Source organism: Brassica napus, chromosome A2, assembly GCF_020379485.1.
Source record: "Brassica napus cultivar Da-Ae chromosome A2, Da-Ae, whole genome shotgun sequence".
NCBI classification, from domain to species: Eukaryota; Viridiplantae; Streptophyta; class Magnoliopsida; order Brassicales; family Brassicaceae; genus Brassica; species Brassica napus.
The window spans coordinates 17,032,366-17,050,360 of NC_063435.1; the positions used below are offsets into that span (position 1 = coordinate 17,032,366).

Genomic DNA, 17,995 nt, shown 5'->3' on the forward strand with positions numbered 1-17,995 from the left:
ATCAATGCGCGTTTGTTGAGGGAAGGCTTCTTCTTGAGAATGTTCTATTGGCTACAGAGTTGGTGAAAGACTACCATAAGGACATGGTATCCACTAGAGCTGCGATCAAACTAAACATTAAAAAAGCGTTTGATAGTGTTCAATGAAGCTTTATTGAAGCCACACTCCGGGCCATGCACTATCCAGAACTATTCATTACGTGGATTATGCGGTGAATTGATACAGCTGGGTTCTCGGTCTCTGTAAATGGAGAACTTGAGGGTTTTTTCCACAGTACCAGAGGGGTTCGTCAGGGCTGCTCCTTGTCTCCCTACATCTATGTTATCGTGAGTAATGTCCTGTCAAAAATGCTTAACAAGGCCGTAAGTGCTGGAAGAATTGGCTATCATCCTTGGTGCCGTGAGGTCAACCTCTCCCACTTGAGTTTCGCAGATGACATTGTGGTCTTTAATGATGGTTCTCCGGCGTCGCTTGAAGGCACCCTTAAAGTGTTTGATGACTTTGCTCTAACTTCGGGTCTGACAGTCAACATTGCAAAATCCACAGTCTTTGCAGCGGGTCGGGGGAAGCGGTCTTCAGAAGCAGTAGCAACTCGAATGGGATTGTCCGTCTCTGCGCTCCCAATAAAGTATCTTGGGCTGCCCCTCACGACCAAGATAATGTCTTGGAGTGATTACGAGCCGCTTCTAATGAGGATAAGGGACAGGTTCCTAAGCTGGACAAGCTCTGCCCTAGCTTATGCAGGTCGCCTTCTTTTGATAAAATCAGTGATTGCTAGCATCACAAATATTTGGTGCGCAGCTTTCTGCTTGCTACAAGGTTGCATTGATGAAATCGAGAGCATGTGCTCTGCTTTCCTTTGGAGTGGCTCTCCGAATGTCACCAGCAAAGTAAAGGTTTCTTGGGAGGACGTTTGTTGCCCCAAAGAAGAAGGAGGTCTTGGAATTCGAAGAGTAAAAGATGTGGACACGGTCTTCAGCTTAAAGTTGATATGGCGCTTGTTTCAGAGCTCGAACTCCTTATGGGTCGCCTGGGTGAAGCGGTATCTCCTCAAACAAGCATCTTTTTGGGATGTGCGGGACACAACTGCGGGCTCATGGGTGTGGTGGAAGTTGCTCAAACTGAGACCGCTAGCGAAAAATTCCTGCGTATGGAGATCCGTAATGGTTGGCGCGTCAAGTTCTGGTTTGACCTATGGCATCCTCTTGGTAGAATGATCGATATCACCGGAGAGGTGGGCATCCAAAAGCTTGGCATTAGAAGAAATGCCACAATATGTGACGTGCTGAGGGGAAATGAGTGGCAATTTAGGTACTGTAGAGACCCTGGCATACGCTTACTCGGGGACCAGATCAGAGCTTTCCCGGTAGTGTTAGATCCTGATGCTGAGGACGCAGTTCTCTGGAAGAAGGATGTGAATGTGTTTCAGGGAGTTTTTGAAGCACACAGTACTTGGAATCTGATCCGAGTACACAAGGTGGTGCTGTCATGGAGTAGAATCATTTGGTTCCCGCAAAATGTCCCTAGATTTGCATTTGTAGCGTGGCTTGCAATAAAGGACAGGTTAGCTACGGGACATCGTATGAGTAACTGGAGCCAAGGACTAGCTTGTGGTTGTGTTTTTTGCGGTGAGCCTGATGAAACTCGAGACCATCTATTTTTTGCTTGCCCCTATACTTTCACCTTATGGATTGACGTCGCTGGTTTGCTACTGGGCACGCCCCCTGATCCTGATTGGTACATCACAATGGAACAGATTGCTCATCATTCGCACGATAAGTTAACTACTATCCTACTTCGATTGGCATACCAGGTGACTATCTACTACATTTGGAGAGAATGGAATGACAGGAAGCACAATAACACAGTGAGGTCAGTCCAGCAACTTGCCCGCATTGTTGACAAAACCATTCGCAGTCGTATCATGTCTACCCGATACTTCGAGAAGCCCAAGCTGAGAGAGCTCCTCCAACGATGGTTCACAACTCGGATCAGCACAGCTTAAATCATTTTGTTTATTCTTTTTCATACAAAGTTATAGGGATGTACATAAATAAACTTTGGGGCTATGGCTCTTGATGATCAATAAATTTAAAATTTCATCAAAAAAAAATATTAATTTAGAATTTGCATCTAATTTAATAATATCAAATTTGTATAAAATAAATATTAAATTGTTAAGTATATATATTAGTCCGCACATGATGCAGACCATCAACTAGTTAATAATATTAAACAATAGAAATATTTTTTTGATATATATTATGAAATAAAAAATATATTTTTTGTTGACTAGATTTCCATTAAAAGAAAACATAAGCCCAATGAGCAGTACAATGAGTTTCAGCCTATACATAAAGAGTCCAACGGATTACAACTAAGTTTACAATAAAACCCAAATGCAAAAGTGATTAATCTTTATCAACTCGGCTACGCGTCCACTCTAATCAAAGTGACAAACATGTGCCTCTACACGTGGCAAGCATGCATCTCCTAGGTTAACCTATCGCCGGAATGTTGCTTCGCCATGAAATCGCTTTCCGATTTTACATCTTTGCCATAATTCGAGCCTCTCCGATTAGATGTCGAAACCCAATGAGTAGCTTCTCTATCTGCAATTCCTCTCCCATCCTCAGCCTTCATCAGCTTCCAAAACGAGTGCATCTGTTTCTCCGGAAAGCTCAGCCAGTAGAAGCCTCGTCCACTAAAGATTACGAGTCCTAATCAGTGAGATATTACCCGGTTGAGAAGATGAATACAATTGAGTAGAGGCTAGATAGACTAAGATGATGAAGCCGAGAGCCACCGGCCCTTTATACTCCGATTAGAATCAACGTTTTTGGTCGGAGCATTTATTAACTCAACCTATAACATAACTAAAGAAGAGAAAGATGAAGATTGATTTTGGGTAGGGGTTGAAGAACACACCAAAATCGCCTTATGCGAAACAAGAAATCGCTGTATGCAAAACAAAAATTCGCCGTATGTAAAACATAAATTCGCCTAAATGCGAAACAAAAATCGATCCCTGGAATCGAGGATATTTTACATACAAAAGAACTTAATCAACATCTTCCTCTGAAAAATAGAGGTTTGGTAAGAGGAAAAAGTTGAGAGAGAACTTCAAGATTCATACCGGTAGATACAAATTTATAAACGAAAACATATATGAAAACATATGTGTTCAGAGAGAGATAGGAAATAAAAAATACATATACGTTCAAAAATATATCTTTTCGAAAAGAAAACAACGTTTATAATTTATAAACGAAATATCAGTTTTATGTGTGTTTAATTCAACCAAACCAAGTAAAGTACCCAACCCACGTCTATTTGGATAAACAGTATTAAAAAAAAATTGCCAATATTTTTCCACAAGAAGATAGACTAAAAGGTACTTACGAAGCTTCTGGCTTCAGATCATTTTTAATAAGGAAAACCAAAATAGTATAATTACTTACCAAAGACGCGAATGGCTGGCGGGTGCGAGTGATTAAATACGATTAGAGAGAGAGAGAGAAAAGCTTGAAACTTTGACGATTTCGACATCTAAAAGGAGATTGTAATTGACCGCAAGAAAGAAGATTCCTCGGGTACACGTCTTTGAATTTGTTCTTTGTTTGATGATTGATTCCTCCTTGGACCCATTTCTAGGTTACCTTCACGATTAGGATCGAAAAGTGTTTCCTTTTTCCGATTCTGAGTTTTCGTGTTTTTTGTCTCAAAGCAAGAATCTTTCATGACGACCAGTTTCGCATTCACCGGTGATGATGACTCTTCAAAGCAACTCGTCTTGCTTGCATCCGTTTGTTCCGGCATGCTCATGTGCAAAATCGTAAGTCCTTTAGGTCAACGATGATGCAAGATAGACTCTGTTTTTTTTTAAACAATTTGTGTTCTTCTTGTTCTTAAGGTTTATGACTTGACTGGTTTCATAAGTCCTTTGCTCTTCAGTGCTTATGGGAAACTCGACAGCAAAGTTAGAATGGAATGGAACAACAGGTTTTGATTTCTTTTTCTTCTGTCGTGGATTCAAGATTTGTATTTGAGTTAAGATATTTCTTTTTTTTTTTCACAGGGGATTCTCAACGTTCCATGCTGTTTTTGTGTCTGTGGCTTCAATCTATCTCCTGGTGATTTCAGATCAGTTTGATGAGAGTGTTCATGGTGATTTAGTCATCAATAGTACAACGAGGCTATCGGAATCTGTAATGGGGGTGAGTTTTCTACATCATTTTTTTATTCTTTGCATTCCATGTTTATTAATGAATCTTTATGTCTCTTTACAGATCTCCTTAGGCTATTTTGTAGCAGACTTAATGATGATCTTTTGGCATTTTCCTACTCTTGGTGGTGTTGAATATGTAAGTATCAAAGCATCATATATTATTTTCCATAAATGTTGATACAGAGTTAGTTAGCATTTAATTCCGGTTTGAATTTTCATTTAAGCTAATGTTTGTTTTTTTCTGTTGTTACCTATTCAAGGTTTTCCATCACTGCTTATCAATGTTCTCCATTATTCTTTCTGTCACAAGTGGACAAGCACAGTTCTACATATTCATGGTTCTCTTATCGGAGGCCACTACCCCGTTTGTCAACCTACGGTGGTGAGTTTTTTCGGATTTAGAAAGTCCAGTTAAAGATTTTAGATACGCGTGGCCTCTAAACATCATAACTGCAGGTACTTGGATGCTAGTGGTCAAAAAGGCTCCAAGGCTTACACACTCAATGGAATTGCCCTTTTCTTGGGTTGGCTGGTAGTGTTTGATTGACCAAAACAAATCATCTCTCTCTGTTCTAGCGTAACCGAATGTAATTGCTTTTTCTTTTGCAGGTGGCGAGGATCCTTTTGTTTATCTACTTCTTTGTACACATGTACTCCCATTTCCATCAGGTGATTTCAATGCTGAGCTTGAGCACCTTTTAGAGATGTGAATCTGAAAAGTCGCTATTTTTGCAGGTGAAGCAAGTGTTTCCACTGGGATTTTACAGCCTTCTTGCGGTAGGACCGGTCCTGTCAACGATGAATCTTCTTTGGTTCTGGAAGATCACCAAAGGATTAATCAAAACAATCTCCAAGGCGACCGGGAAGAAAAAACAGTGATGGTCTCTGCTTGACATGAAAATGGATTTGGATTGCATTCACTTTGATCTGTTCATGAAAAAAGATTGATTGATATCATGTTGTGCCTTTTCTATGGAAATTGTATATTCACAACCTTCAGCTATTTCTTAGTTATTCAACTTGTAAAGTTTTAAGCAGAATCAGAGTTTCAGGTCACTCAGATTTTATTGATGCTAGTTTTATCATTTGCAAAAGAATGGTTTTAGGCTCGGTTTGGTGTAAACCGAGCAATGACAAATACAATCTTTAAATCGATTAGGTGATTCAAGTTGATAGAAGAAATTAGTTAAAGGTTGGATGGATATAAGATTTTCTATGGTGAATTTTTGTCTTATGTAGGGGCATGGGCGTTCGATACAATCCAACGACACTTAAGTGAAGTCACTGAACAGATAAAGGTTACAAGATAAAATTTTAAAAATCACAGTGTATCACCTTCGACACATATCATGGGTAGTGGGTGCTTTTTGTCGCGCACGAATGATTGTATTAGGTCAACTAAATAGTGAGGAACATTAACATTTTGCACCAATTTGTAAACCTAGAGGACAATTGGAAATAAGTAAAATCTGGATATTGATCTCACGTAATTTTCTTTCTCTTGTGCATACCATATGAATTTATTGGTCGTCGTGTAGTTCACATGAACAGCTTAACACTTATACATTCCGGCTTAACAATTGTTCGTTCACACTGAATCAGACCCCACCAGCTTCGGCTTAAAATCCAGCTGAGACAGTTTCTGAAGCATCCTCAGTTCGACGCCGCCCTACGTATTGCAGATCAAGTTCTCTTTCTGCTTACAATTTCTTCTTCTTCATTCGATAGCCATTTGATTCATGATGCTTTCAAACCATTGTTAGCAGAATGCAATGTCGGAACAGATCTCCCACCTCAGTTACCTCCTCTGTGATATTCAACACCTTATTGACTTAAAACAAAATGCTTTCTTCCTAACTGCTCTCATTACAGAATGAGTCCTACTGAACACGAAGCATTATGACGATAAATTTAATAATTTTATGCAGTTGGGTATCGGGAGTTAAGCTGAGCCATTAAACAATTCAACATAGCACCAAGACTTGGAACTCAAACTATAAATAACTAAACATCACTGGAGTGAATACGTCTGCCAAGGTAAACTAAGCGAATCCATCTTTACACCATATGTAGATTGTACAACTACGACACATTCAGGATACAAGAACAACGCAACAGTGGCATTTACTTGAAAAGAGCTGCTGCAACACTGATAAGTTTGGCTAAGTTCTTCTCCACTTGTCGATTTCTTTTGTAGTGGCTTTGACAAGTTTCTTGGTGTGAACAACGAGTTCATCGATAAGAGAATCAACTTCATCTCTGTCAGTATCCAAAACGAAAACCATCTTCAGTTCTACTGCTAACACAAGTATTGCTAGAATCGTAACTACAAGGGCGTAAACGACTTACAGAGATGGCTTTCCGACGTTGTAATAAGAGCGAGAGTGATCATAAGCCGCGCCTCTTCCGACGCCATAGCCAAACCCTACACCGATTCCACAACCAGCTCCAAATCCCAGACCAAACTGTAGTCCAGGAACTCCTGGTCCGAATCCTACACCTGTTTCATTAAATCTCTCTCAGAAAGACGATACAGATTATCTAAGACAGATTACAGCGATTCGCGCGATCAAGTTACCTCCGATAAGACCGGCGCCGAAACCGAATCCGCAACCGAATCCGAGTCCAAAGGCGGGACCAACTTTGCCGACGTCTTTGATCCTAACCTGAGGAAGTCTCCACAACAATCCCTTGTCGTCGTCTCCGATGCTCCTCCTCCTGTTGCTCATCGTCTCTGCTTGTCTTCTCTCTTCGTGGTTTTTGCTAGTACCTACTTGAAATGTGACTCACTTAACAAGGCCCATTTTACTACTTAGGCCCAACTGTAGAATATACTTTTATAGAAAAAATATCTAACTAATCTAATTTTCATCAAATTAATGTATTTGAAAAAGATTCTCTCCCACCCACATTGATCAAGCTTGTTCCTATGAACTCAGTTTTGGACACATTTTTGTTCAACCGTTAAGTTTTTTTCTTTCTAAAATAGACAAAATCTGTCTTCTTAAATTCGGTTTAAACTTAAAAAAAAAAACAAATTTCATTTTCGACATAGGTTAAAAGATCCTTCTTGCTGTCTCGATCCGCATAAGATCACAAGCAAACTCAACTCTAATATGTCGAGTTTTTGTTTTTTCTTTACTTTTTTTTCCTGGTAATTTAATTTCATTGGATCCTCATAAATTATAATATTCTGCAAAAAGTGACCATAAATCTTTAATGCTATTATGCTTACTTTGTGAGAGAACTTTATTTCACTGTTTCAAAAATCAAAGTCTTAGGATTTTTCAACTATGATGAGACCACTAGGAGCTTATTTAGGACAAGACATGTTTCAGTGCTAATTCGATCTAGAATCAGATCTATCCTTAGTTTTAGAGAAACGACACTATCATTTTGATAAATGTATGATTATCCTACAAAGATGGGAACTATTGTCTCATAATCATCTATAATTCCATTATGAAGAAATGTACAAAGAATACCAGTACATCTTTAGACTGAAGATTCAATAAAATGCATTGGTGATTATATAGAATCTTTGAGACGTCGATCATTACACCCTTACAGAAAGGATGAGAGGCCATGTTAACGTAGATTTTCCTTGATCAGGTCGACGATTATTGAATACCCAAATGACGATAACGTAATTGCAAGGCTAGTTTATAAGAGATTAGAGAATCATTTCTCCAAATGTTTTTGGTTAGATCATGATCAAAACAATTGCGCGCAATCTCTGAAGATAATTCAAGCAGTGACTACTGGCACTCATATAAGTGAAGCGACCTAACATTGCATGGATGAGAAACTACATGTGTAGCATCCCTGATCCTTGCTAAGGATCGTTTGGACGGGCCATGGGACGAGAGAACGTGAAAGCCGGTCGTAAGACTGAAAGGCAAGTGTTCCATGGTCTGACCAAAGGGTTAAGTCCGAATAATGATCTGGACTTAGCCAGGAAAAGGAAGAAAAAATGAAGAAAATGAGCTGGACCGAGCAAAGGAAGAGTGGAACAAGCTGGGAGAGCTGGAGAACTAGTCAAGATGTAAGCTGGACGAGCTCACTTAAGATAGATCAGCTCGATCAGCTAGTAGTCTGAGCTCAACCAGCTGGACCAACTCTCGGGAGCTCAACTCAGCTGGGTGGAGTGTTCGGCGGTTGGGCCGGTTGGACGGGTTCGGGGTGGTTACGAGTAGTTGGTTGGATCAGGTGCGGAGTTGGACTGGTCCGACTAAGCCTTGCGCGTGTGGGAAACGTGCCAAGCAGTTGGAGTCAGTTTTTGGCCGAAAGGGCACTTATGGATAACCGCCCCAGCGGTTGCAAAATACACTCTTTCGCCCCATAACCGTTCCTGGCAAAATTTCTATAAATATGGGGACTTGGGGTCGATTTTGGACACCGAATTTCTCTAAGGAAAGAACCAAAACTCGATCAGAACCAAAGGCATCCGAAAGAGAGAGACTTGGGCAATTTGAAGAGAAGACTTGATCGGAATCAAGTCCAAAAGGCAATCCGACCACGATTACTGGAAGAACAATCCAAACATGGTGGATCTAAGGGAAAAATACAAGCATGCTGCGACTGGAACTCTGGAGCGCACGTCTAAGGTATGGACTGGATAAGCCATTGCCATGGCCTTCGGGTGGATCCGAACGGGGCTATGGCTGATCGTCCTAAATTGGTTTCATCCCTTTAATCTTTACTTGATCGTTTCTTCATCCTATTGTATGAACGATCAAGTGTCTTGGTCTTAGGACCGGATAATTGATCATGCCTTAGAGCCGGTCTGATCATGTGATCCAGTGTTGGATTTGATAGATCAAAGATCATATCCAGATGGCTTGATCGGGTTATGGCCGATCCGAGTGGTTCAGTTGTAAGACGGCTTGATTAAGACCGCAGACTGAACTTGAACATTCCGGCCAAATGACTGAATAAGTCGAGTTTGATTAAGGGGATCATATGTGTTAGACTTAGAAAGAAACCAGACATATGATGCATGTATAGAAACCACTCGCTAAGTTACCAATGAAATACTTATGTTTTGTTGGTTTCAGGGTAAGATGGTGATCATGGGAAGGATCTGGCTTAGCCGTGAATACTCGAAGCCAAGTACGGATGGGTGGTGATACCACTCAAATTATCCTAAGGAGTGTTACTCTCATCAAAAGAGGTTCAGATGTAGTACTTAGGGATTGAATCCACAAGGAGCTAGGGAACAATTAAATCTAGTTTTTATTAATTCTAAGAGTTGTAAATGTTTAAATGAAATAGCAATAGTAACAAGCGAAGTAAATAGTAAATGTAACTTGGTTGGAATTGATATTAGATGCATGGCCACTATTCAGGTGTTGGAGATTATAATACCTATAGATGCCTATTTGTTGCATGCATGATATGTAATACCTATAGATGCCTATTTGTTGCATGCATGATATGTTAGGACTCAACCGCTTAACTCAGTGATCAGCTGTCACATGTTTCACTGGTTAACAAGCTAGATCTCGTGTCTCAGCGGTTAGTATGTTGATATACCTTGGATTTGACCCGTTTTCATCCATGGTATATAAGTGTTTTACTATATATATATCTATGTTTTCTACTCTTCTAGGTATGTTTTCAGGTTCAGGTGCATTTCGGAGTAAAGTTATGACTTTAGAGCATTTTGGAGCTTAAAGGACGTTTCACCCGAGCTGACCATGTAGAGGTCGACGAGAGGAAGAACAATCGATCGATGCGCATCCAGTGCTGACGATCGATACCAAGAGATGCCTCGACAGATGAAGATTAATATCGATCGATGTACACAAGTACCATCGATCGATGTCGAGACATCAGACACGCGACATTTTGGATCCAGCGGCCTTAAAACCCAAGGCCAAGCCAAATTACGAAAATGCCCTGACGAGTTTTTAACCTAGTAGATTATATACTGCCTAAGTGTTTTGACGGCATGAGAGCTTTTTAGTTATAGTTATATTTTGAGAGAGAAGAGAGAGTTTTGGAGAGAAGATCACTTGTGATTGGAACTCCTTGTTTCCATTTCTTTTCATCTATTCTATGAATTCCCATTTCTTCATTGTTATGAATTGCTTTGCTATGTCTGAGTAGTTGTTGGGGTCAAAATCGGTCACGACGAAATCAATGTCTGAAAGTCTATAAAAATCAGCATGAACATTTTTAGGAAAAGTAATCCTCGTAAAGATATCTTTACGAGGAGCCTTGCGGTAAAACCTTGTTCAAAGCTCAATCGAACCACTAAATACGATAGTCCGAAGGCAACAGACATGTATCCAAATCGGCCACGGACAAGCTCGAGTAAGGCAATCGGACCGCAGACAAGCCAAGCTCGATCGATACGCGGCGACCAAGCATGCACACAGCTCGGTCGCTACGCGGCGACCAGGCATGCACACAGCTCTGTCGCTACGGAGCGACCGAGCGTACATAGCGAACGAGATCGAGCCAAGCTCGGTCGCTACGTAGCGACCGAGCGACCGAGCGTACGTAGCAACCGAGATCGAGCCAAGCTCGGTCACTACGTAGCGACCGAGCGTCCGTTCTGCTCGGTCGCTATAGCGACCGAGCTCGAGCCAAGCTCGGTCGCTACATAGCGAACGAGCAGAGCGTCCGTCCTGCTCGTTCGCTACGTAGCGACCGAGCGTCTGTTCTGCTTGGTCGCTACGTAGCGACCGAGCGTCCGTCCCGCTTGGTCGCTACGTAGCGACCGAGCTCTTCCGAAACGTCGATACAACACCAGTCCATGCATTCTCGTCTATCCTCCGATGTTATCTCCCGAAAACCGTAGCGAACTCAGTTCATGTTTTCCGCCATTCTTAATCATCGATCAAACTTTGCGGTAAAAACCTAGGAAAGTTTGTTCTTTATCGAAAGAAGTCGCAATAAACGTTTCGAGTCGGAATACGGCCCAAAGGGACCTAAGACACGACTCGAGGCCCATCTTACGATTTCTTAACCAAAAGCCCGTAAACCGTAGGACGGTTTACGCTTGGTTCGCAAGGGAAGATAAATGTCAAGTTTTCGCGGATAAATACAGAATTTTGAAGATAATTACGAAGATCGGAAAAAATGGAATATCTCTATTTTTTGCTATGACAGCTTAAGGGCAGAAGAGTAAAAGCATAAACCGACCTTGGAGTGAGTATATAAGGAGTCCTAGGCGGGAGGCTTGGGGGGAGAACTTTTTAGACTCGGAATTCTATGCACTTAGAAACTTTAGGCTTTATTCTCGACAAGTTTGGTTTCTATGACTGGCACTCAATTACTAGACGAACTCGCCCAGGCAGTTCGATCTCTTGTCCAGCTCTATCAATTGAACTACGTTCGGCTTGATCCTCGAAAGGGGTACGTAGGCAGCCTTTAACAAGGTTCAGTCCGAAATCAATCAAAAACCTTTTCTGTATCTATTTCGTCTTTTGTTATCGAGCTGCGACTCAACTAGGTTTGAGCTATTAGGCCGCTAGAACTAAGTAACTCGCTGACAGCCTTTGCGGCCAAAGCTTTCATGATCTCTTGTAATGATCGCAACGCTCTTACGCGGACTCGAAATAAGATCTACTGTTTTCTCTAAACTCGTTTGTTATGTTTTCATGATTTCCGCACATATTTGGTCACTTGTCGTTGGCTCTCGCAGAGATCCGGGACCTCTGGGAAATTAGGGTTTTTCTAGTTTTCCAATTTAAACGGAAATCGACAGTGCGAATTTTGGTTCCCACAGTTTGGCGCTAGAAGGAGGGGGGGGGTTACGGATTACTCTTACTCATGGCCACAAAACACTTGATCGAAACGATGTCTGGATATATGAAAGACAAACTCGCACCACTGACTGCTCCTATGGTTAACAACTCCGCAAACGCCACAGTTCTTGAGAAAATCGAAAACCTTGCTGCGACTTTTCGCCGCGGGAAGTGCAATGAAACGAGCTCGCGATTTCTCTTTCTAAACATAAAGGGAAACTATAAATTTTATCAAACCCCGTAAGTTTGGCTCATTACCGAACAAAAAAAATCTCAATGCGTAAGGGTTTTACCAAAACACGTTTTCCGAAAACATTCCCGAAGGGTAAAACTTGTTCTCCCAAAAACCGCAAAAAACCCCTAGGTTAATCGCGGAAAAAGGAAACACAACAAAACGATTACACAGCTCGGTCGCTATGTAGCGACTGAGCACGCACACTGCTCGGTCGCTACGTAGCGACCGAGCACGCACACTGCTCGGTCGCTACGTAGCGACCGAGCACGCACACTGCTCGGTCACTACGTAGCGACCGAGCACGCACACTGCTCTGTCACTACGTAGCGACCGAGCACGCACACTGCTCGGTCACTACGTAGCGACCGAGCACGCACACTGCTCGGTCGCTACGTAGCGACCGAGCTCAAGCCAACTCTCCACTCGCTACGCAGCGACCGGTAAGGCCTCAAAGGGGTCCTCCTTTACGTTCTCCTTTGAATCCTCATCGAAACGGTTTTCGTTTCGACTCAATCGGAGTTTTAGTTGAGATCTTATGACGAAAACAAGTTGGACTCATCTTGGCGCCCTTCCACTCGCTATAGCGACCGAGATGACATCCTCACTCGCTATAGCGACCTGTCAGGCCTCAAAGAGGTCCTCCTTTGCGTTCTCCTTTGAATCCTCATCGAAACGCTTTTCGTTTCGTCTCAATCGGAGTTTCCGTTGAGATTTTACGACGAAAACAAGTAAAACTCATCTTAAACTCCTTGTCTTTCTCCTACTCGCCCTTACCTCCAGCTTTGTGTTCTCCTTCAAATTTCGATCGAAACGTCTCTTGTTTCGGTCGGAGTTACCATTGAAACTTTACGACAAAAAAAAAAGAAGCCGCAAACACTTGTTTTCTCGCATGGATTCAGATTAATCATATAAAACAGCAACGGTTAACTTAACACCTTAGCTGCCTCAACTATACGATTACGTTGAACCTTTTTACAAAAATTGACGTCGTATCTAAGGAGAAGATAACAGTCAAGTTTGGAAGATAAATGTCAAGTTTCAAAGGATAAACACCAATATCGGAAATGGCGAACATACACGAGAAGAGGAAATGTAAATGAGCAAGCAAAACTGAGAAGAGACAAAACTGCATCTTCGAGAGAACTAAGTTATTTCCGACTTGAAATTTTTGAAATCAGACTTGGAATTTTCATAGGTAATTACTTTGAGGCTGCCATAGAACTTTAGGGAACGTAAAACCTAGGCGGATAGTCTAGCAAACTAAGTCTTAAGCGATTTTTCCTGTCTCGATATATTGTTCCATAATTGTTCATCCAGATCTTGCAAACCGATCTAAACTCTCCGAAAGTCGAGAAACGATCGCCACGCATATCAAGCTCGCTTCCTAAAGAGAGAAAAAGTTAGAGACATGAACGTCGTCTTAAAACCGATTTGTTTCTGGCAATTTTCTCGGAACCGACATATTCCAAATCGTCAACATGGAAACGACCAAATCACAGTCCAAGCATCGTCTATAAATCGTCCCGAATTATCGATCATTCCCGAAAAAAGCAAGTCACGGAAAAGCATCAAAAACATTTGCGACGAAGAAAACTCGAGAATAGATGTAGCATCGTGCACATTAAAAGGAGTAATTTCCTCCCGATGGTTAGCTAGATCCACCTCTTGTTGACCAATTCGTTCAAGAAACGAATGTGTCATGAGAATCCTCTAAAAAAACTTATGAAAAATGTTCTGCGACTAGGTCGTATTGAAATAAACTTCGGTAACACTCCATGAGTAACTCCAAGCAACTTTCACCTAAGATCAAAATCACAGCAGGAACGTTTCTCGTAAAACCCGCAGAAACACAGCTACTTTGACATATGTATACATATCACTGATTTACAACCTTCGTAAAACTAGTTATATGATATGATAAATTATCGTATAGCCCACAGTCGGAAATCATATGATAAATTCTTCATAACGAAACTAAGTCCTAACAACCAAACGGTTAACGAAAAATCTAAACTTTTCGAAAATTGACCAAGTTCAATACGCTCGACAATTCACTTTAAACTCGCAACGTTTTAACCATAATAGGCGGCATGTAAGGAAAAATTCGTAACAAAGCTTTTAGAGCTATACGAAACATCCTAAAAAATGCACGAAATACATCTCGGAAGGCCAACACTTCACAAAGCACTATGAAGGAAAACGCTTGTTCCCATGGACAAATTTATACGTCACCTCAGTCATAATTCCTCGATCGCAAATAAAACTATTAGCATCCAAACATGAACAACAATTTTGGATGCGAACATTCGTAGTCAAACCAGAATGTTTCTCAAACGCATGGCTAAGACTAAACCCTTGCAACATCGCGAAATATCTTCAAGCCCCCGAACATTTCAAGCACGGAACGTGGCATACGAAAGAATAACAAATCTTCAGCATCGCGAGACGTCGCAGACGCCTGAAGATTAGTTCTTCGACGAAATCTCCTTCCTCGATAAAAACACCTTCATGGAAGACCAGACAGTCATACGCGCTAACATCTTCTCAAAAAATATTCTTCGCGAAGACTCAAAATGGTAATTTTTACCATTAAGTTTGTTGCTGATCACAACAAACTCTTAACGTCCTAAACAGACTTAGCCATCTCGTAGAGATGACTCTCGTACATCCGACACAAGAATAATAGGGCTATAAAAGAAACCCAAAAATTTTGGTCAGCGCTTCCAGGAGGCTTAAAAATTGTCCTTCGAGAGATGCTCGGTTCCAACCATACAAGTCGTATAAGCCGAGAACCTATCGCGGACTTTAAATCGGTATGGAATCAGGATGAAACTGAAACGGGATACGTAAGTCGCATTAGTCATCGCACCCTCTAAAACCAGGAGTAAACCTAGGTCTTGCCCTAAACCCAACGCACTGGTCTCTAACATCTCTAGGCATAGTATCAAACACCCTGATACGAGATCCCAAAATTTGTATCTTTGCCAATATTCGAGAATTTTTAGAAATCCCGCAAGTTTACACACTGCAGAAAACTCTCGAAACAGATTACGGATATAGCAGTTCACACAGAGTTAGATTACAAGATGACAACTCGTAGTCTTCCTTCTACACCCATACAAAATGCCATCGGCAGCAACACTCCTAATAACCAATACATATAAACTAGACCGTAAAGGTCTCGCTGGAAAACTAGTCATAAGAATCTTAACTCCAAGACAAACTACGAAAGGCTTGATCCCTTCAACAAGGGTACGTAGGCAGCTGTCATAAGGCGCAGCCCCAATCTTATCGCGTTCTACTTTTAGAAGAGCGAGAAGACCACTTTTCACTGACCTTTTCAACCATTAATTCCGCCTAGCTCACCTTACTTGCCTAACTTGCCAAGCCACTCGCTAGAACCTCACGCTAGAAGCTCATGGTTCTAACGAGCTGGGGGGCTAACTGTTGGGGTCAAAATCGGTCACGACGAAATCTATGTCTGAAAGTTCATAAAAATCAGCATGAACATTTTTACGAAAAGTAATCCTCGTAAAGATATCTTTACGAGGAACCTTGCGGTAAAATCTTATTCAAATCTCAATCGAACCACTAAACACGATTGTCCGAAGGCAATGGACATGTATCCAAATCGGCCGCGGACAAGCTCGAGTATGGCAATTGGACCGCAGACAAGCCAAGCTCGATCGATATGCGGCGACCAAGCATGCACACAGTTCGGTCGCTACGCGGCGACCAAGCATGCACACAGCTCGGTCGCTACGTAGCGACATTCATGATAGATCTGCCTTGTTGTGATATTCATGATAGATTTGTATTCATTGCTTGTTTTGGCCTAGCTAACTAGAACTTGATCATAGGATTGCATACTCAAGCACCCTTGTTATCCCATCCTCACATCTATCTATCATATTAGGACTACTAGAGAGGGCTAACCGCCAATTTAGTATCTTAATATGGCATATCATACTCGCGCATAGGCCTGGCTAGAACCCGTCGATCGATGTCCTCAACTGACTATCGGTCGACGTAGGCAAAAGTGTATCGTTCGATGTCCCAATAGGACCATCGATCAACACTCTTTCGTTGTCAACATTCTAACCGTTGAGACACGAGATATAGCCTATTAACCAGTGAAACATGCGACAGCTGATCACTGAGTTAAGCGATTGAGCTCTAACATATCATGCATGCAACAAATGGGCATCTATAGATATTATAATCTCCAACACCTGAATAGTGGCTCTGCATCTAATATCATTTCCAACCAAGTTACATTTACTGTTTACTTCGCTTGTTACTATTGCTATTTCATTTAAACATTTACAACTCTTAGAATTAATAAACAATAGATTTAATTGTTTCCTAGCTCCTTGTGGATTCGATCCCTAAGTACTACATCTGAACCTCTTTTGATGAGAGTAACACTCCTTAGGGTAATTTGAGTGGTATCAAATTTGGCGCCGTTGCCGGGGAGCTTTGATCGCCATTAGAGTTAGTTTTATTGATTCTTATTCTTTTCTCTACCCCCTTTCTAACATAATCTTTTTCTTGTCTTTTCAGGTGCATGCCCAGCGGTACAAGAAGCAACAAGGAGAAAGACTTGCTGTTCTCAGACGATCCTGCTTCCTGCGTTTCAAGTTTTCTCACCTGAGTCCTTAAGGTCTCGATTTTGGTGTTCAGATTGTTGTAGGCGGAGTCTATTTTACCGTTGAAATCCACAGTGATTTGTTGTTGTCCCAACAGTACTCGATCAAGCATTTTCTTCGATCTTGCTTTCCTGAGTCTGGGGTGGTGGATTCTGGTATTAAGAGTTTGAGTAGCTTTTGCTATTTGTTGAAGGGTTTTTGAAATTATGAACTCTGGTTACTTCTTTGACCATTTTCAAAGAAGTTTCTGTTTCCGCCGTGGTTTCCAAATTTCTAGAATCTGGTACCTCCGATGTAGTTCACATTTTCTTCTCCTTCTGTATCTGCTACTTCTCCTTCAGCTGAAAAGACTTGCTTCCTAAGAAGCTCGTGCACCACATCTAACTTAGCTCTTACTTCGTCCATCTGTTCCTTCCCGATATAGGCTACAGACTTCTTCCGTTCAGAGTCAGTGTTTTTGGTGCTGCTGCTGTTAGCAAGGTTTTCGTTAAGTCTCACAGCTTCCAACGGATTCCGAGTAGTGAAGTTTCCTTCACTCGCCGTATCAAGAGCCATTTGATACTGTAAGGCGAGACCTCGGAACAAAGTTCTTAGCAGCTGCACTTCGTTAAATCCGTGGTGTGGACAGTTTCTCTGGAAGAACCTAAATCTAATCCACACATCTTTGAAGGACTCTCCAGCCTCCGGCGAGAATGTGGAAATTTTGTTCCGAAGTTCTTCAGCGCGCACCTCATCGAAGAAGTTTCGTAAGAAAGCATTCTTGATGTCGGCCCAGGATGTTAAGGATCCTGTGGGTTGCTGCCTAAGCCAGTGCATCGCTTCTCCATTCAGCGTGTATCTGAAGAGCTTGCACAGCAGGTAATCTTCGGGGACTCCTTCCATCCGAATAGCAGCGATTAGATCCTCGAACCGTTCTAGATGGTCCATAGGATGCTCGTGCGGTAACCCAGACTAGGGTATCTGCGACACGAGAGTGTAGTATTGAGGCTTCAGCTCGAAATTCGGCTTCTAGATCACCGGAAGTCGAATAGCTGATCTATTGGAATAGTACTCATCTGGGCGATTGTAGTCGACCAGTGGTTTCGATCGAGCGTCCTCATCTACAGGTTGAGCAGCTCTTGTAGCA

The 17,995-nt window shown here is 41.8% G+C and overlaps 3 protein-coding genes and 1 non-coding gene across 4 annotated transcripts; 3 read left to right on the top strand and 1 right to left on the bottom strand.

Annotated features, from left to right (window-relative positions):
* Positions 1-347: 347 nt before the first annotated feature.
* LOC125584381 lies at positions 348-2,005 on the top strand. The gene is made up of 2 exons (XM_048752763.1): positions 348-896; positions 980-2,005. Exons 1-2 carry the CDS (start codon positions 348-350, stop codon positions 2,003-2,005), a joined length of 1,575 nt encoding a protein of 524 aa, XP_048608720.1.
* A 281-nt stretch (positions 2,006-2,286) lies between these two features.
* LOC106399411 (TLC domain-containing protein 4-like) lies at positions 2,287-5,313 on the top strand. The gene is made up of 9 exons (XM_013839899.3): positions 2,287-3,593; positions 3,728-3,835; positions 3,914-4,002; positions 4,079-4,217; positions 4,290-4,364; positions 4,489-4,610; positions 4,685-4,760; positions 4,838-4,897; positions 4,964-5,313. Exons 2-9 carry the CDS (start codon positions 3,740-3,742, stop codon positions 5,105-5,107), a joined length of 801 nt encoding a protein of 266 aa, XP_013695353.2. The 5' UTR covers positions 2,287-3,593; positions 3,728-3,739; the 3' UTR covers positions 5,108-5,313.
* An 812-nt stretch (positions 5,314-6,125) lies between these two features.
* LOC106423487 (keratin-associated protein 6-2) lies at positions 6,126-7,056 on the bottom strand. Its single transcript, XM_013864265.3, has 3 exons — positions 6,807-7,056; positions 6,578-6,728; positions 6,126-6,487 (listed from the first exon to the last, which is right to left on the bottom strand). Exons 1-3 carry the CDS (start codon positions 6,955-6,957, stop codon positions 6,391-6,393), a joined length of 399 nt encoding a protein of 132 aa, XP_013719719.1. The 5' UTR covers positions 6,958-7,056; the 3' UTR covers positions 6,126-6,390.
* A 10,423-nt stretch (positions 7,057-17,479) lies between these two features.
* LOC125589576 lies at positions 17,480-17,585 on the top strand. The gene has a single exon (XR_007325746.1). It is a non-coding gene; the product is annotated as a small nucleolar RNA R71 (small nucleolar RNA).
* Positions 17,586-17,995: the final 410 nt, after the last annotated feature.